Source organism: Ostrea edulis, chromosome 3 (assembly GCF_947568905.1).
Source record: "Ostrea edulis chromosome 3, xbOstEdul1.1, whole genome shotgun sequence".
NCBI classification, from domain to species: domain Eukaryota; kingdom Metazoa; phylum Mollusca; class Bivalvia; order Ostreida; family Ostreidae; genus Ostrea; species Ostrea edulis.
The window spans coordinates 41,876,278-41,893,718 of NC_079166.1; the positions used below are offsets into that span (position 1 = coordinate 41,876,278).

Sequence of the window (17,441 nt, forward strand, 5' to 3'; positions counted from 1 at the left end):
TATTATTATTATTTTTTTTTTTTTTTTTTACAAAAAAATACCACTTAAGGAATAAATACTCAGACCATTTGGGTGATTTGAATCCACATTCCATAAAAAGTCTCCTGAAAATTATACATTCACAAAGCATTTTTGTCAATATTTGAATGGGTGTTTTAAGAATGTACATGTATGTTACATGTACTAGTATATAATGTTAATTTATGATGTACGCCTCATGTTTGGTAATCGTCAATAAAGCATTTGAATTTGAATTACTTTTTGTCTAAATATAAGGACCCATTGGGAATAAGCTAATTCATGTCATGTTATCCATACAGTTTCTTATTCTTTAACTGTTATAACTGCACAGTGCTATAGATTATGCCAGGTTTCAATTTGTAATTCTAAATTTATAATCATGACATTCTGTGATATTCAATTAAACTTCAAAAGAAAGACAACTCAATTTACAGCTGTAGGAACAGTGATCAATCTCACAACTTGTATCAGGAATACAAAATTAAGAGTTGGGTAAACACGGAACCCCGATGATGTACATGTACCAGAGGTGGGATCAAGTGCCTGGGAGGAGTAAGCATCCCCTGTCCACCGGTCACAGCCGCCGTCAGCCCTATATCTTGATCGGGTAAACAGAGTTATCCGTAGTCAAAATCAGTGTGCCAAGAACTGCCTAACAATTGGTATGAAACGTGACACGTCAGACAGCATTCGACCCAATGATAGGTTGTATTGACAAGCTAGATCGTTATAACAATCATAATATTTGCGAAATGCTGACTTTAAACGACTACTGAAACCCCTGTACCATCAACTTGTTTGTAAGTAGCCTGCCTCGATTTAAAAACTGATCATATGGCACGCAGAAGCCCCTGTGTATCGAATCAGACATAAACACCACTGGGTATGATAAAAATATGGTAAAGTATTTGATACTAAAAAGGTTTAAATATTTTATATAGGGTTAGAATAGGTCCTTAGTACCCCTTGCTTGTCGTAAGAGGCGACTAAATGCGGCGGTCCATCGGATGAGACCGCAAAAACCGAGGCCCTATACCTCCTACACAGCAGGTGTGGCACGATAAAGATCCCTCCCTGCTCAAAGACCGTAAGCGCCGAGCATAGTCCTAAATGTTGCAGCCCTTTACCGGCAATGGTGACGTCTCCATATGAGTGAAATATTCTCGAGAGGGACGTTAAACAATATTCAATCAATCAATATAGTGTTGTCAAGGGCAACAACTCCTGACCTATGCAGTAGCAATACAATGATTTCCCTCATATCCACGATTAATTTTTATATCATTTATAGAATAGCAGTTTTCTAAGTGTTGAAATTGAAATGTTGTCATTTGAACAAGTTTTCATGTATACCCGGTATTTATTCTGCTCACCAATAAAAATATGCGGTTTTTTTTATGTTGTCATACATACCTGTCTGATTGCTTTAAAGTGGTGGCGACGTATATATCTTTTCTTCGGTTATTGATTGAATATAGTAGTTTTTCATCTTTGAACCATCAATTTTGAGAAGTCATATGAGGGTGGAACTACCTTAACATTGACCTCTATGGGAAGCATATCTCGAAAACAAAATCGAATTGATAAAGGAACCTCTTTTCAAAAGTTGCATGAAGTCATTACTAAATAATAAAGGGTTATGTTCGTGTAAATTGTTGTCGCCCCTGGTCCGTCCTTTCTTCTTCCTCAAACCCCTCTTTTATTTAAAGCAGTAACCGATTAATCTTTTGGAATGTGATATAGGTCATGCCCTGTCGATTTGCAACAATGTTTCGAAATTTTCTGTTTTACCCTACGGGCCAAATGGGGTACCCCCCCCCCCTCCCCCCCAAAATGATTCCCAGAATTCCTCGTACATTTTACACAATAACCAAATCATCTTTTGGATGATGATTAGTGGTGTCCTGTACATTCGGAATTTTCATTTCCACCCTGGAGCCCAAATGGGGGTCGAAATCGATGTTATTTCTACAAAAAAAAAAGATAAATAAATAAATAAAACAACCAAAACTCCTGGCTCCCAGAACCCCTTTCCCACTCTACGTATCAGCCTTGAATCACCTTTGGAAGATGATTAGTGGTGTCCAGTAGATGTGCAATAAGTTATAGGAATTTTCATTTTCATCCTGGGAGCTAAATGGGAGTAAACACCAGCCCCCCCCCCCCCCCCCCCCCCCAGAACTTCTCTTAAATTTTACTCAGTAGCCAGATCCTATTTTTGAAGGTAATTAGTGGTGTCCTATAAATGCACAATAAGGTACATGGAATACTAACATGAGAGGCAGGTTACATTAAATTACCACTATATCTTCAAAAATACCGTCTTTTGTTCATTGATAGGGCCTATACATTATCGCTACTGCTAGCCAGTGACCTATGCATGTAATTCAATTCTTTATTGTCCTTGAGTTATACAACTCATCGGAGTACATCTAGTACATGTACATTTATATACACAATATATCTAATTGTATAAGATAAACAACAGGTGAGTGGACAGGAGAAGATAGGAGGAGAATAAATTACACAATAAAAATAATATATATGTAATCGCATTATGAGATGCACATGTTATTAGAAAAATACTATAATTACATTATTGATTTACAATGCTAAACTTCGTATTTTCACAGCTTGAACTAAGAATTTTCCCAAGTTATTGAGTTCTTTAGTATTGTCTACACTAAGGAGCTTAATTAATTTAAAGACTCTTGGTTTTGTGTAATAAAAACTCTTTAATATATTTCTTTCTCAAACCTTTGTAAAATGGACATTTCAGGATGAAATGTACATCTATAAAGTACACCATCTAAAATCGAGATGAAAAATGTAATTTCTGGCAACATAGCAGTAATGTACTCCTCCCAGAGGTCATATTCTTACCTGAGCAGTAGTGTATTCCTCCCAGAGGTCATATTCTTACCTGAGCAGTAGTGTATTCCTCCCAAAGGTCATATTCTTACCTGAGCAGTAGTGTATTCCTCCCAGAGGTCATATTCTTACCTGAGCAGTAGTGTATTCCTCCCAGAGGTCATATTCTTACCTGAGCAGTAGTGTATTCCTCCCAGAGGTCATATTCTTACCTGAGCATTTCATGCTAAATTTGATCATGTAGATTCAATAAATTATAAAATAACTATCGTGCACGTGGCTTCTTTGCTAGTTACACAAGTACGTGTACGACGGAAGATATATTTAAATATTTCACATCAATGCTCTATAAATGTAATATTTAGACCCCCCCGAAAAGAAGTCACGAAAGTAACTATATCTCTAACACATTAAGATCACTATGTCGAATCAGATCTAGCCAACATCACTGATGGGATAGAACAGGTAGGCCACGTGACACCTTGTGAGTAACATGGGAGGATGTGACGAGGAAAAAAGGCATACTAGTAGTTAGAAGACCTTGCTTCAAGGGGGTTCGGAAGAAGGGTTATACGTGTGTCTTTATGGAAACTGTATACAAATTTACTTTTGCAAAGCATGGACCTTGATGCATGTATTTATGATTTTCATGGAAGATTGCCCATCTGACCACAACTTTGAACACTGTTGCAAAATATGTTGCATATAGGTTCACATATTGATTTTGAATTAGTTCATGGAAATATTGAAGATGTACAATACTACAGAAGATGCCATATGATAAACAAATTATAACACAGTATGATATATAGTATGGCTTGATTACAAAGGATACCAAATGTCTATATGGTCAAAGATAAGTGCCTTTTAACTTAAACCTATATGAAGGATATATCAATGAACTTTATAATTATTTTCAAAATAAATGAACAGAATTTGGAGATATATAGAAAATATATCGATATGATACGTGAGTATCCGAGTTATTAGTACTACCGGAAGACGGTTTTGTTCTGAATTTACACTCTTTGAGAGCATTCGATACTTTCGGTACAGACAATGCACATAAAAGCATTTATAGTATGAATTCTCAAACACGACATCATGTGCTGTCTAGGGTTGTCACGCTGATACAAGAAAGACATGGGGCAATTGGGTGTTGGAGCAGGTGCGTAGGCCATCACCCTGATAATTTGGAGAAAGAGAAATTTTTCAAATTTTACGGCTTTAGCAATCACAGGCACTTGAAGTGTGGATAGCTTGTTTCTAGCTCTTATGTACATAACCCCTTCTCTACCCATGCAAAACAAGTATTTTCTCCAAAATATGTGACCCCCCCCCCCCCCCGATCATCTTCTTACTAAATAGTCAGATTCTATTTTTCGTAAGCTTTATTGAATACTGATATGGTTTTATTTTCATTTGTGACTATAATTATAGCTGGCACGCAAACTCAACCAATATTCACGAGTGAAAACTTATCGGAGGTACATAAACAAATGAATAAATCAGTTCAGTTTATGCACGCATACATTTGTATGTAGGGTACATACAGTTACATGTATAAATTACATGTACAAATGGATATTGTACAGGTCGGAGGTAAATGTTAAAATAAAAAATTAAGTAGAAAGACAATAAACATTATACATACATACAAAAAAAAATAATCCATTTTCATGGAGAGCATCTTTGCAAATAAAAAAACCCAACTTTTTCCATCCATTTTTTGATATTGATTCAGAAAATTTAAGTACACTGTACATCGGGGTTGTTATAAAATCTATCATATAGGAATTGTTTGTAAATATATTCTAACATCCAGTACTTGTCTATTCTTTTTTTTTTTTTTTTCTTTACATGGGTACGTGGTCTTTCAAGGCGTGGGGTGTCAATCCGACTCTCAAATTCGACAGGTAAGTGGTGGTTTTAGAGTTCTAAATTCTGCGGAAACTTTCCTAAAATTTTGTGGTACATGTAATACATTATAACAAGCACTTTTTACAGAAAACGCATATTTATTGATTTTCGAACCGTCTCCCAAATATAATTCTTGCAACTATCCATGGTTATTTAATTGTATTTTTTGTTCATGAAAATGAGAAGGACTTATTTTTGTTACACCTATTATCTATAGACGATTTGCTAAATGGATTTTTCCCATGCAGCTCTGAAATAATAATTACTATCCCTGTTGTATAATAATAATTGCTATCCCTGTTGTATAATAATAATTACTATCCCTGTTGTATAATAAGAATTACTATTCCTGTTGTATAATAATAATTACTATCCCTGTTGTATAATAAGAATGGCTATCCCTGTTGTATAATAAGAATTACTATCCCTGTTGTATAATAAGAATTACTATCCCTGTTGTATAATAATAATTACTATCCCTGTTGTATAATAAGAATTACTATCCCTGTTGTATAATAAGAATTACTATCCCTGTTGTATAATAATAATTACTATCCCTGTTGTATAATAAGAATTACTATCCCTGTTGTATAATAAGAATTACTATCCCTGTCGTATATGTTGCTATTTCTCGACCCCAAATGTTTCCTAGGAAGTAGCTGGGGTTGTGTTTCTTTGAAGAATACACGTCATTTAAACTAGATTATATTCTAATTGACCGAGTTTCATTCAATATTTCCCTAGTATAACGGTAAGACAGCACTAACGGTTCTATCTAAATATAGCTAATAGTAAAACTTGATATTACCCAAGGAGACGCTAAACACAAAATAAATCTTACGAAATGTCATTATTCATGGTTGGTGATCTAAGTTACATTTTTGTATGGCTCTCAAATTTCTTTCGTAAGATTTTTGTAGATAAGAACCTATTGAAGTAAAGTATTTCAAAAACTGATTTTCATTATGGTTCGTGTTGGAAAGGGCCTCTTTAAAAAATCGATTTATGTTCTCTTCTTGACTTTCATAATGTACAAACATGGTCATCTGTAATACAGATTTTCGATTTACTGCGAATTGCGAGAAAATTAATAATTAGCATCAGTATATGTCCAAGGGAAAGAAATCCATATTACTTTCCTAGGATAACTGTAAATGTACTTGAGCGGACACGCCCCTTTCTTTCAGAAATTGTGACATTAATCTTTCCGTACCTTATCAGAGATTCTGTATAAAAGAATATGGACCTGTATTTAAATGTAAGATTTCAGTATAAATCGTAAACAACAATAAAAATGAATGTCATTAAGAATTCCCTGGCAGACCCCTGTATTTAAATCTCCGCGTGGAGGGGTTTGTAATTGTCTGCACGAACACTGTCTACTTTACTTAGCATTTTTATGTATGCCTGTCAAACCATGGAAGGGTACCGAATAGACACATTTGATTACCAATACAGGTAAACGTTAAAAAATCAATACAGGTGTCTGAACACGTTTTGTCATCCGGTGATCGAACTTCTGGGGACTGGAACACGATCAGTGATCGATAACGTCATTTTATTCAACTAGGTTGAAGTGGAATTCCGTGCTCTAGATGCGGTTTGTTTATTCTGATATTCAGTTCCCCTCTGCGTGGATATACAGCTGTTGACGAACTGGGGAGAAAATGAGATTCGTAAACATGAGGACCATTTACAAAACGGAGATCTAGCAGAATAATATAGTAGCCAAATCCATGATAATTGAATAACCTGAATTCAGAAATCCAAGATGTCGATAATGGGATCTTCTGTCCTCCATTATGAGGATGAACTAAAGCGGCGCTTGGAAAAGCTATCTCGGATTTATGACTTTTCAACAATGAAGATTTTTATGACTGTGGAATCTTTAGGGGAGGATAGAGTTTGTGCCACCTACGATCCCACCAGAAGGGACTGCTGGGAGTCTTTTCTAAACAGGAAAGAAGCTTGTCGCCTAGATCTGAGCAAGCACGAAAAAATTCGACTGAAATATCAGGATTTTCTACACAGTGTAACACGTGAGGAACAGGGGAAAAAGTTCCACACCTCAATGATGTCTCTGTTCTACAGAAACGGTGCAGCGGATGCTTTCGGTCAAGTAAAAGAAATGGGAAGTGATTCTCTTTCAGGATTTTGCAATCATCTTAGTCGTCTGTTCGAGAAAAAGATCTGTACTTGGTTCGATGGATTCGAAGCTGCAGCAGTGAAACTAACTGGTCACGTGAAGGTTTCTAATTTTGTGCGCGTGCTCAGTGGCCAAGTGGATGCTCTGTGTCAGCGAGATGGATGTATGTGCGCCGTCGCAGTCAAAGTGACAGGAATGGATACTCTCAGACCCCTAGATCTTGCAGAACTTGCTTTCTGTAAAACCCTTATAGTGCAGAATGGTCTAGCAGACCCCCATTCACTGAAAATGTGTGTGTTGTGTTTACATTTAACTAGTGAGAAACCCATTCTGCGGTTGTGGGAGTACACGCCCACGGAAGAAATGGATCATTCAATAGCAGAAGCAGACATAGACAGCATGATAGATTCTGGAAGACTGAGTCAGTATCACGAGTTCTGGAGGAAGAATGTTCACCTGCCACCAGCAGGCTACGTCAGCGACAAGTCGACCCAATCCATGTATGGATCTTCCAGAAGATGATGCTATTCCATGGATCGTCCATGTTAAGACTGTCGTAATGTCAGCATGAAACTTTGATTTGAAAACACAAACGAGAAGAATCAATATTACTATTAATAGAACACTTGAATAGCGATATAAGTCACATCTTAATTAGATTGGGTTTGTAATATTATTAATGACCATGTCGAACATGGTTCAGTTTAACTATGATCATAATGTTATTTATTTATTAAGTTTTAGATTTCTTTATCATTTTATCAAGGACGACTATCCTAATTTCTTTCTTCCACAGAGAAATTGCTCATACTTTGTTATATGACAGAGTAACCTTTAATAAGTTAAATCGACAAAGAAATCAAAATGTTTTGGGATGAATTTTTGGGAGCGTGTCAAAAGTTAGTAAAAAGTGTTTTCAGTTTAATATAGACTTTTCTTTTCAATATTCTTGAACTTATATTATAGATTTCAATGGAATTTTATAGGTTTAATGAAAACATATCCCAATTTACTTTAAAGTGTAACGGAAAATGTCCATGTACCTAGGATGTTCTCACTGAAAATATATCTATTAAAACGTTCCAGACGTTACAATTTATTACAGGTGTACAACTCAAACATGCAATAAAAATCATATCGAATTTAGAAGTAAGAGTTGAGGGTCTTTCCGATATGACCTTAAAACGGAGTAGTAGCAGGCGATGGACCGTTAAAGAATCGAACCATCACTGCTACGGCCCTGAGCATTAAGCATAAGTTTAAATTTGTAGCACTTCACCTACAGGTGGCGACGTCTTAATAAAAGTGAAAAATGTTCGAAAGGAATAAAAAAAAAATTAAAAAAAAAACGACAAAAAAAAGAACAACAGTATAATAGGTTCCAAGTTGTAAACGATTTATTTTAACTAACTGCAAAATATAAATGAAGGAATATACTTATTTCTATCTTTACATTATAAACACAATCCCTCGCTATGTAAAACCTAATAATATTTTTTGAAGTTGGCATCCGCATTTTGAGGTCATCCTCACTTGGCCACAGAGCTCAGAATTCGAATTAGGAACGTCGTCCTTAAGCTTTATATTCTGTATGTGTGTGTTAATATTATCCCCACTTTCCAAATATGGCATTTTTTTTTTTTTTTAAATTTAAACAATATTTTATCATTTAAAACATGATAAGGTTTAGACAACAGGTTATATACGTATTTTCCTGTAAGATACATATTGATATGAGAGAAATTACAATGTATATAATAAATGAAAATATTGTTTCAATATGTTTGAAGAAAAATATCAACAAGAAAATAAAGACAGTTTATGGAATTTGAGTAAATGCAAAAATTTGACTTGATTTACAAAGTAAATTAAACAAAAAGAAGCGAAAGGGAAAAGGGTGATGGTGGTAGAGGGAACCAAGAAAAAAAAAAGCAAGAGACAAGGTATCGGTTTAACAGGAAAGAGTCATGTACATACAAAATGTGATAATACGCAACAAGATAATCATTTAACTCATATGCATTTGACTTACCTAACCTATACTGGATTTTAAAAATTCACAAAACCCCTATCAAACAAAGACACATTGCATGATCCAGTAAATATTCTATCAAACCCATATTTTTTACTCTCCACGAAAATATCATTTCCAGAGGGAAAGAGAAATTTCAGATGTACTGTGCCACAACATTTGCGAGAAGTGGTGTAAATGAACTGTGGAATCTCAAAAAATTCTAAAGAACTTTGAGCAAAATTGAAATGACTAAACTTTTCCAAAATCAACATCAGCAAAACATACGACACTTCAAACACTTTGCACCACCATTTGTCACAATAGATTAAATACTAAGCCTTTGGCATCATAGATAGCTGCTTCTTCAATAAAAAATGGAACTCTGCGATACTCATATCTTGTGATCAGCCATTCACATGTGATTTCGCATTTGTGATTTGGCACACTGATTTTGACTGCGGATAACTCCGTTTACCTGATCAGGATATGGGGCTCACGGCGGGTGTGACCGGTCAACAGGGGATGCTTGCTCCTCCTGGGCACCTGATCCCACCTCTGGTGTGTCCAGGGGTCCGTGTTTGCCCAGCTATCTATTTTGTATTGCTTGTAGGCGTTATGAGATTGATCACTGTTCGTTATCTTCACCTTGCATCTAAAAACACGAAGAAGAATATTATATTCTCGAGTTCTTGTGAAATGGGAAATACTAACACTACAAATGCCATGAGTACTAATAGTTTGTGTCAGATTTTTGAAGACCTTATTACTAGTCTTTAGTGGACCATGTGGCAGAGGTGCAGAGCTATAGGCATGTCACATATGCTTGACGATTTCTTTCTCATTAGTCTAAAACGATCAACCAAAAATCGAGGTCAGAACCCCATGCAGCTGGGTTGGGGTAAAATTGGTAATAGGATCAAAGAAGGAAAATATCTTTGAAGAACAGGAGGGCCAAGGTGACTCAAATGAGCCACGAGGGGCAAGGTGACTCAGATGACTTTTGTGGCATATGGGCCTCTTGTTTTCTTTATTAGAATAGTGAATGGTGGTTGTAATGTTAATCTGAAGAATTTAACCTCTGTACTGAAGGATGATTTAAGATTCTAAGGTTTAGGCATAACTACTCCTTTGCTTGCCAAGAATGTTCAGTCTATGTGAAACCAACCAATTCACCGCCTTCCTCCTTTAAAAGCAATGCTATGCGCCTGTAACTCTGTTGACGACATTCGGAATAAATGTTTATTAATATTTCACAAAATTAACTGCACAGTTAGAGAGTGGTAGCATTTTCTGTATAGATAATCCAATCACTGTTTTTTGATGTAGGCGCCATCAATGCATTAAGGAACCCTATTATATGAATAGACAAAGAATACACTTATTTACAAATAGTGACGACGATATATATGCGTTATCAATTTCATCTAGACTTGAATGCAGGTCTTCGGTATACATGCATCTTTATGATATAAATCACAATCTTGAAAATTTTAAGTCTGGATCCACCCTTACATTGGTGGATCTAGGAATAAGAGAGTTTTGGGTTACTGCCGGAACACCGTTACACACTGACGTCACGTAATTTCGAAGCTTTGATATACTTTACATGTACAAGTGTATGAATCCTCAAACTCGATTTAATGTGCTGACGAGGGCTGTTACCACGACACAAGAGCGGCGAATTAGTGAACACGTTGATAGAAGTGCTCGAATGTTTGAATTGAGAATTTACCAATTTTGAAATATATTGATATGATCTGTGCTATTTTAAATTATTATACTTTCATGTAATTTAATAGAATCTGATTGTTCAAAAAGCATATGCTAAAACATTGTTACCTCTGAGAACAGAAACCACGCCCCCAGGGTATTAATATTTAGCTACGGGAAAGAATACTGGACAACGGGTGATAATATAGCAAAAATACCTGTAAAACTGATGGATGCTCCCCGAAATGCATCTAACCAATGAACTACTTCATATGACAAATGGGGATCCGGGTTAGAATAGGTCTTCAGTACCCCTTGCTTGTCGTAGGCGACTAAATGGGGCGGTCCTTCGGATGAGACCGCAAAAACTGAGGTCCCGTGCCACAGCAGGTGTGGCACGATAAAGATCTCTCCCTGCTCAAAGACCGTAAGCGCCGAGCATAGGCCTAAATTTTGCAGCCCTTCACCGGCAGTGGTGACTTCTCCATATGAGTGAAATATTCTCGAGAGGGACGTTAAAGAATATTCAATCAATCATATGACCAATGATTCGCACAATGATCAATAACCGTTGAAATATTGTTGAAATGAAGGTTTCTTTTTCATATATAAGGTATATATGTAACCTACCTTCATATAACAATTTACCGGTACATACTGTTGTCTGTATGTTTTCAGGACCTCGATGTAAACTAGGTTTTAGACTAATTATGTTATCCTGTATAAATAAAGGACATTATCATTATTATAGGATGATGTCTATATTATGCAATTTTAAGTCACAGCCCAGATACGCCTCCAATTAAATCTCGACCCTAGAAAACTCCCCGAATATATTTTTTGGGGGGCATGTTTTTGAAGGTATACGAAATTTCGGGATGAAAGAAGATATATGAACAATGCAAGGAAAATGCCTAATCATCGAAATACATGCTATAAACATATTTTCTATCCTATATAGTTTGTGATAAAATGATATTTAACATTTTTTGGATAATATATAAAAAAAAAAAAATCGATGATAAAATAGAATGTATCAGCCATAAAAAATTGTGAAAATAAAAGAAATACTAAGGTATAGAACCCATTACCTGAAATACTCTACTTACAAATATTCTGTGTCCATCGGTTTAGACTCAACAAACTTGTGCTTACAATATTCAAGGGGATTTTAATCATGCATTGTATACTGTCTTCAACTTAGGTAAGAAACTTGGAATATTTTTACAAAACGTTATTGTTTTGAACAAGATACTTTTTCTTTTCTTTAGTGGGTCATGTGGCAGAGGTGCAGAGCTATATCTATCTATAGTGAGTCACTGCTCCATCTTTTTGAAGACTGAAAAATGTACGTTTTGTAGTTTGTCTACAAGTATTTGATTTAAAAAAAATGAAAAATAAAAATGGAGAGTCGACCCACACACACTGAAATCTAACCAAACTCGAGTATAAAATGGTCAAATTTGACAATTTTTTTACTGTGTTATCATTTTTATATTTCAATATTTCAATTTTTTTTAATTTTTGACTTTCCCATTCACCCACCCTTTGCCACTTTTCTCGCTTTGTTCATCCATCTTTGGCAGTTATGTAAAAGATTAGATACAAATAAATAAGACAAAAAGAGTAAACTTTTTTACATTTTATTTTCTATTATATTTTGACGGTAAGGAAAGGTACCATGCCAAAGTAGTTCTATACCTTTACTCTTATATAGTATTTAGGCCCTAAAGCGATATAAGCACCTATAATATGTACATGTAAATGTATCAATGAGAAAATGTGCTACAAAAATTAACTGATATAGGAGTTGCCGCCCTTTCAGTTTTACAACCAACGATATTGTACTGTTTGTGCTTAGAGTAATATGCCCTTGGATATAGTACTATAAAATGGTATTTCAAAAGTTTACCATCGAGGGATATTGGCTTTAATGTCGTCTTTTAATGCAGTAAATAAATTTTTCTACTTTTGCCATATACCTATGTGCAGGTAATAATAATAATATCTATTCAGGCAAAGAATGTGCAGTGTATATATGATAATTTATATAGAAATAAAAGGGTGTTGCATAACTATGACTTATGATGTATCACATTTAAATTTTGATGTAATAAATACTAATAGATATATCGAAGATTTTTCACTCATAGCATCACAAAATCACAGATCAGGTGTTATCACAGCTCGCAGATGTTATATCACTGACAGTAATTATGGAGAAAATAAATCTACCTATGATGATATAGAATTATTAAACAATTAATATCATAATAACATTTTTGTCTAGGGTAACCCATAAAAAGCACAAAAGTGCTTATTTCCAATGGGGTCCTATACTATAACTAATATATGAATAAATGAATTTAGCAATGATGACGAATAAATGAATGATTGGCAGATGCAGCACGTAAAAATATCACATACGATAAACGCCTGATTTCATAAAGTCACAATCAATATTAAAGAAGAACAGTATAAACCCACTTTATTGACAGCTTACAGAAACATTACCTACATTTCCGACTCAGTAATGAAACACACGATACTGGCTGAAGAAGGCTTGTTAGTCAGCTCGGGCTGACTAGTTATCATACGAAGAACTTCAAATGCGCTTGCGCTCTTTGGTAGCAGAGGACAGTTTCGCACTATAGGCCCGGAACTTTTTCAAAAATTGGAAATACCCCATATTTGAAGTGATATTACATGTGTAAAAATGTATACAATAATTTTAGGATGCATGTCAAATGTAGCCGAGTGCTTAATGAAAATGTTGATATACAACATGTAGGTGTCACCATGATTCCTAGCATATAGATGGGTGCAAATACGAAACTAAGACACGTGGTCAGTTGCTGAAGAAATTCTGGTGAAAACATGCAGGATCCAGCAAAAGGTCTGTAGCTGTGAGGGAAGGTGGATGGCCCCATATGAGAGGTAGATTTTTGAGAAGGGCAGATAGGGTTCTTGATTGTGCACAGTGTCTAAATCCCCATGTTTGGTACTGTGATGGTGTGGGGGTGGTGCGGATTAGCCCAAATGAGTGAAAATCAAAGCAAAAAAAGGGGAACCTGCTCAGAGCATGTTTTGTGCACCAGCACCAGTATTTATAGATGACATGTAATTTAGGGTCATAATTTATTAACTACACTAATATGAAATACAAGTATTGACATAAAAGGGAAATATGATTTTTCATTAGTCTGTCATAATCTGACTTTGGTGTATACCCCCTATCCATATGTTTCAAAACCAAAGAAACTGTCCCCTGCCACCTTTGGAATTGTGGGCATTGAGGTGATCTTGAAGTAGGTCATTCTTGATCACTTCGTAACAGTAAGGCGATCTTGAAGTAGGTCATTCTTGATCACTTCGTAACAGTAAAAAAGAATTCTGTGATCTGTGTGCATTGATTTGCAAATATAAAATATGTTGTCTACAACAGATATCTGTATTTTCAGTTAAAATAAGAAAGTCTTACAAAACGGACACATTATTTTCCTCGCTCAATAAAAAACAAAAATGGTTTAAATTAAACTGGTTCCCACTTTGAAGGTAATCTTTAAGTACGTCATTCCTAAGAACTTCGTTACGAATTAAAGAATTCCGTTTTATTGATTTTACGATTAAAATTTATTCTTTACACCATAATCATATCTGTTATATCAGTAGAAATAAGAACATTTTACTAAATGGAAAAGTAATTTCATAGAAACCTTCAACGTAAACTGGCAGTGTTGTAGGTTCTTCATTCTCTACCCAGAGTTCCGTACGCTCCTCGCACTATATCTCTGTCAACGGCTTTTTACAGAAATCTTGTAAAAGTTTCTTATATCCTACATTTATGTTTTGGACTAAATATTTAGTCATATTATGAAATGTTTTTGGTGCAATTAAATTGATGCTTACTGTAAATTGTTTAAAATCGCCGTTTTCTGATCCTAAATTTGGAACTACTTCGTAATATGCATATAACTGTAGGACATTCACGTGGTGGTGATGTAAACATGGAATCAAAAGTAAGAAAGGCTGTAAAAATACGATAAAACTTGTAAAATAAGAGACAAACAGCTAAGTGGTAAATATGTACTCATTAAAGTGCCAGTGAGCTAGAAAAAGAACCTGATGTATCACCTGTTGCCAGAACTTTTAAAGGGAAAGGAAACCGAGAATGATATTGTTTATATCATGTGATTATATTATCACGTGATTCCAAGCGTTGACAGAGGTGTATGTGAAGCTTGCGTAACACGCTCTCTGGTGAGAGAATGGTAGGTTCTTAAGTAAACTGGTCAATTTTAACTGGTTCGCAGTTCTTGCCTGTGTTTTACGCAGCGAAGCATATAAATGTAAATAAGATCCCTGTATATGATGCTTGGCCCCTGAAACTATTTCGTTGAGTAATATTAGTTTTATCTTTACGTTCATATGTACATTTGCAGCGAAACATTGATGTATTCTAGATTTAAAAGCATTTTACCAATCAAGGCACCTGTACGGACGGTACTGACTAAAACCCGGTCTCGGTCCCGGTCTTCGGTCTCGGTCCCGTGACTAAAACCCGGTCTTCGGTCCCGGTCCCATCTACTTTTATTAAATAAAAATAGAATATATCAGGATATTTGAGCCCCATTTCTCAATAACTTAAGTATGACATCCCATGCCTGCATTCTGATAGTAAATTGATCATATTATTTTCTTCTTTTGTAAAATAATATGTGAAAACTCCGGGACCGGTTGGACCGAGAAATAAAAACAATGCTAAAAGCCGGTCCCGGTCTCGACATTTTTCCTCAATAGCCGCTTTAATCTACCTTTTCATAAAAAATGTAAGGACGTGATACTCAATGGCATCCCTTTGTATACATATATTTATTGTGTGTATAGGTTTTTTATTCCAATATTGTTTATACATGTATTTATGTCAGAATCGAACTCAACTACATGTACGTGGCATTTTCTCCCAAATGATCGCGTTACACTACCTTTTCATTAGAAGATAAGGATGTAGAAGGAAATAATATATATGTACTTATCCTGGTGTATTTCTTTGTAATTTACAGTTAGTTTATTTGTTCATTTATTTTATTTCTTCCATTCCTGTCAAAAGATTCATGTTTGGTATTCCGAACCCGATCTATTCATATGGGTATAGTTGTATATAACCAATAAATAATAACTATAAAATATTTCTTCCTTTCTTATTTCATACTTAGTTTTCTTTTTTTCAGTTGTGCTTCTTTTAGATACAATGCTTTAAAAAAAGTCCACCTAATATATTTATAGTATCTATAAAAGTGTGTCATACATAGAGCACATGCTCACCAAAAATTCTCAGATTATGTATACTTATACAGAAGATACCCTCTGACTTTAGATGATCTTCAAATAACCTATGGTATGTTTTACTGTAATATTATGTTGTAACTATATTTATTGTGAATAGTTATATACGTATATGTGCAAACACATATGTATTAATTATGCTGCACAAAAACTGTTGGTTTCCTATTTTCAAAATATCTTATATTTCAAAGTGCATAAATTTGACATAAACTGATAAATTTACAAACAATGAAATCTACATTTATAAATATGCAAGACATACATGTAAATTTATTTAAGAAATAAATTTCAGTTTTGAAAATACAAATAGGCCTACGGTACTGTTAGCGCTTCATGAAAAGTATGCCTGCGTGAAGCATTTTATACCCTCGTGTAATTTTACTAACCATTCAAGATTTATGGCTAAAGTTAAATATTTTCAAAAGTAGGTCAAATTTGAAAGGTGAAGAACTGCATGTAAAGAAAGGTCTTGTCACAAGGAGTACACATGTGAAATATGAAAACCCTATCAACATGCATTCAAAAGTTATGCCGAAGGTTCAAGGTTTTGCTGACAAACAGACGGATGGACCAAAAACTATATAAAGGCGCCCCGAATATCCGATTACGGGGGTATAACATTTGCTTTTCAAAAGCATCATTCTTGTATTCAGAATCTTTCTGGAAAGGGGCGGGGGAGAGGTTGTTGACTAGAGTGCACATTAATTTTGTTTCGCTATCAACAACAATTATTCATCATGTTTTGATAATCATAATAAAATTTAAGGACAATATTTGTTTTTTGTTTTTTTTTTCATTTCACTAATGAACATAATTTTTTAAAGTACTTCATACATCGTACATTCTGGACTCATATTTTGCACGTATTATTCTAATATTTACATAAAGGTTTTTCTTCCCTGATTAAAACAACTAATATTACATCATAATTTAACAAATTAATGCGATTCTCACGATACACTCGTAAATGAGAGAGAGAGAGAGAGAGAGAGAGAGAGAGAGAGAGAGAGAGAGAGAGAGCAGTAACCCGCGTATACATGTACATATACAGAGACCCGGTTCGGAATACACCAACATTGAATTTGAAAATTTTATCAATCGTGTGGTCAGGTGTTTGACCTAAATGAAATATAAAAAAGACTTAATTTTGTAAATACTACATCCAACAGTAAATTACAAACAAATACACTAGGATAAGTACATATATATTATTTCTCTTCTACATCCTTATCTTTTTATGAAAATGTATTGTAATGCGTTCATTTGGGAGAAAAAAATCACGTAGTTGAGTTCGATTTTGACATTAAAAAGGAAAATTGGAATAAAACACAAACATACAATAAATCAGAAACATACATGTGCATACAAAGGAATGTCATTGAATATAACACTCTTATCTTTTTCTCATAAAAA

The 17,441-nt window shown here is 34.7% G+C and overlaps 1 protein-coding gene across 1 annotated transcript; it reads left to right on the plus strand.

Moving 5' to 3' along the window:
* Nucleotides 1-6,151: 6,151 nt before the first annotated feature.
* LOC125677132 (uncharacterized) lies at nucleotides 6,152-8,808 on the plus strand. The gene has a single exon (XM_048915105.2). It carries the CDS (start codon nucleotides 6,584-6,586, stop codon nucleotides 7,478-7,480), a length of 897 nt encoding a protein of 298 aa, XP_048771062.1. The 5' UTR covers nucleotides 6,152-6,583; the 3' UTR covers nucleotides 7,481-8,808.
* Nucleotides 8,809-17,441: the final 8,633 nt, after the last annotated feature.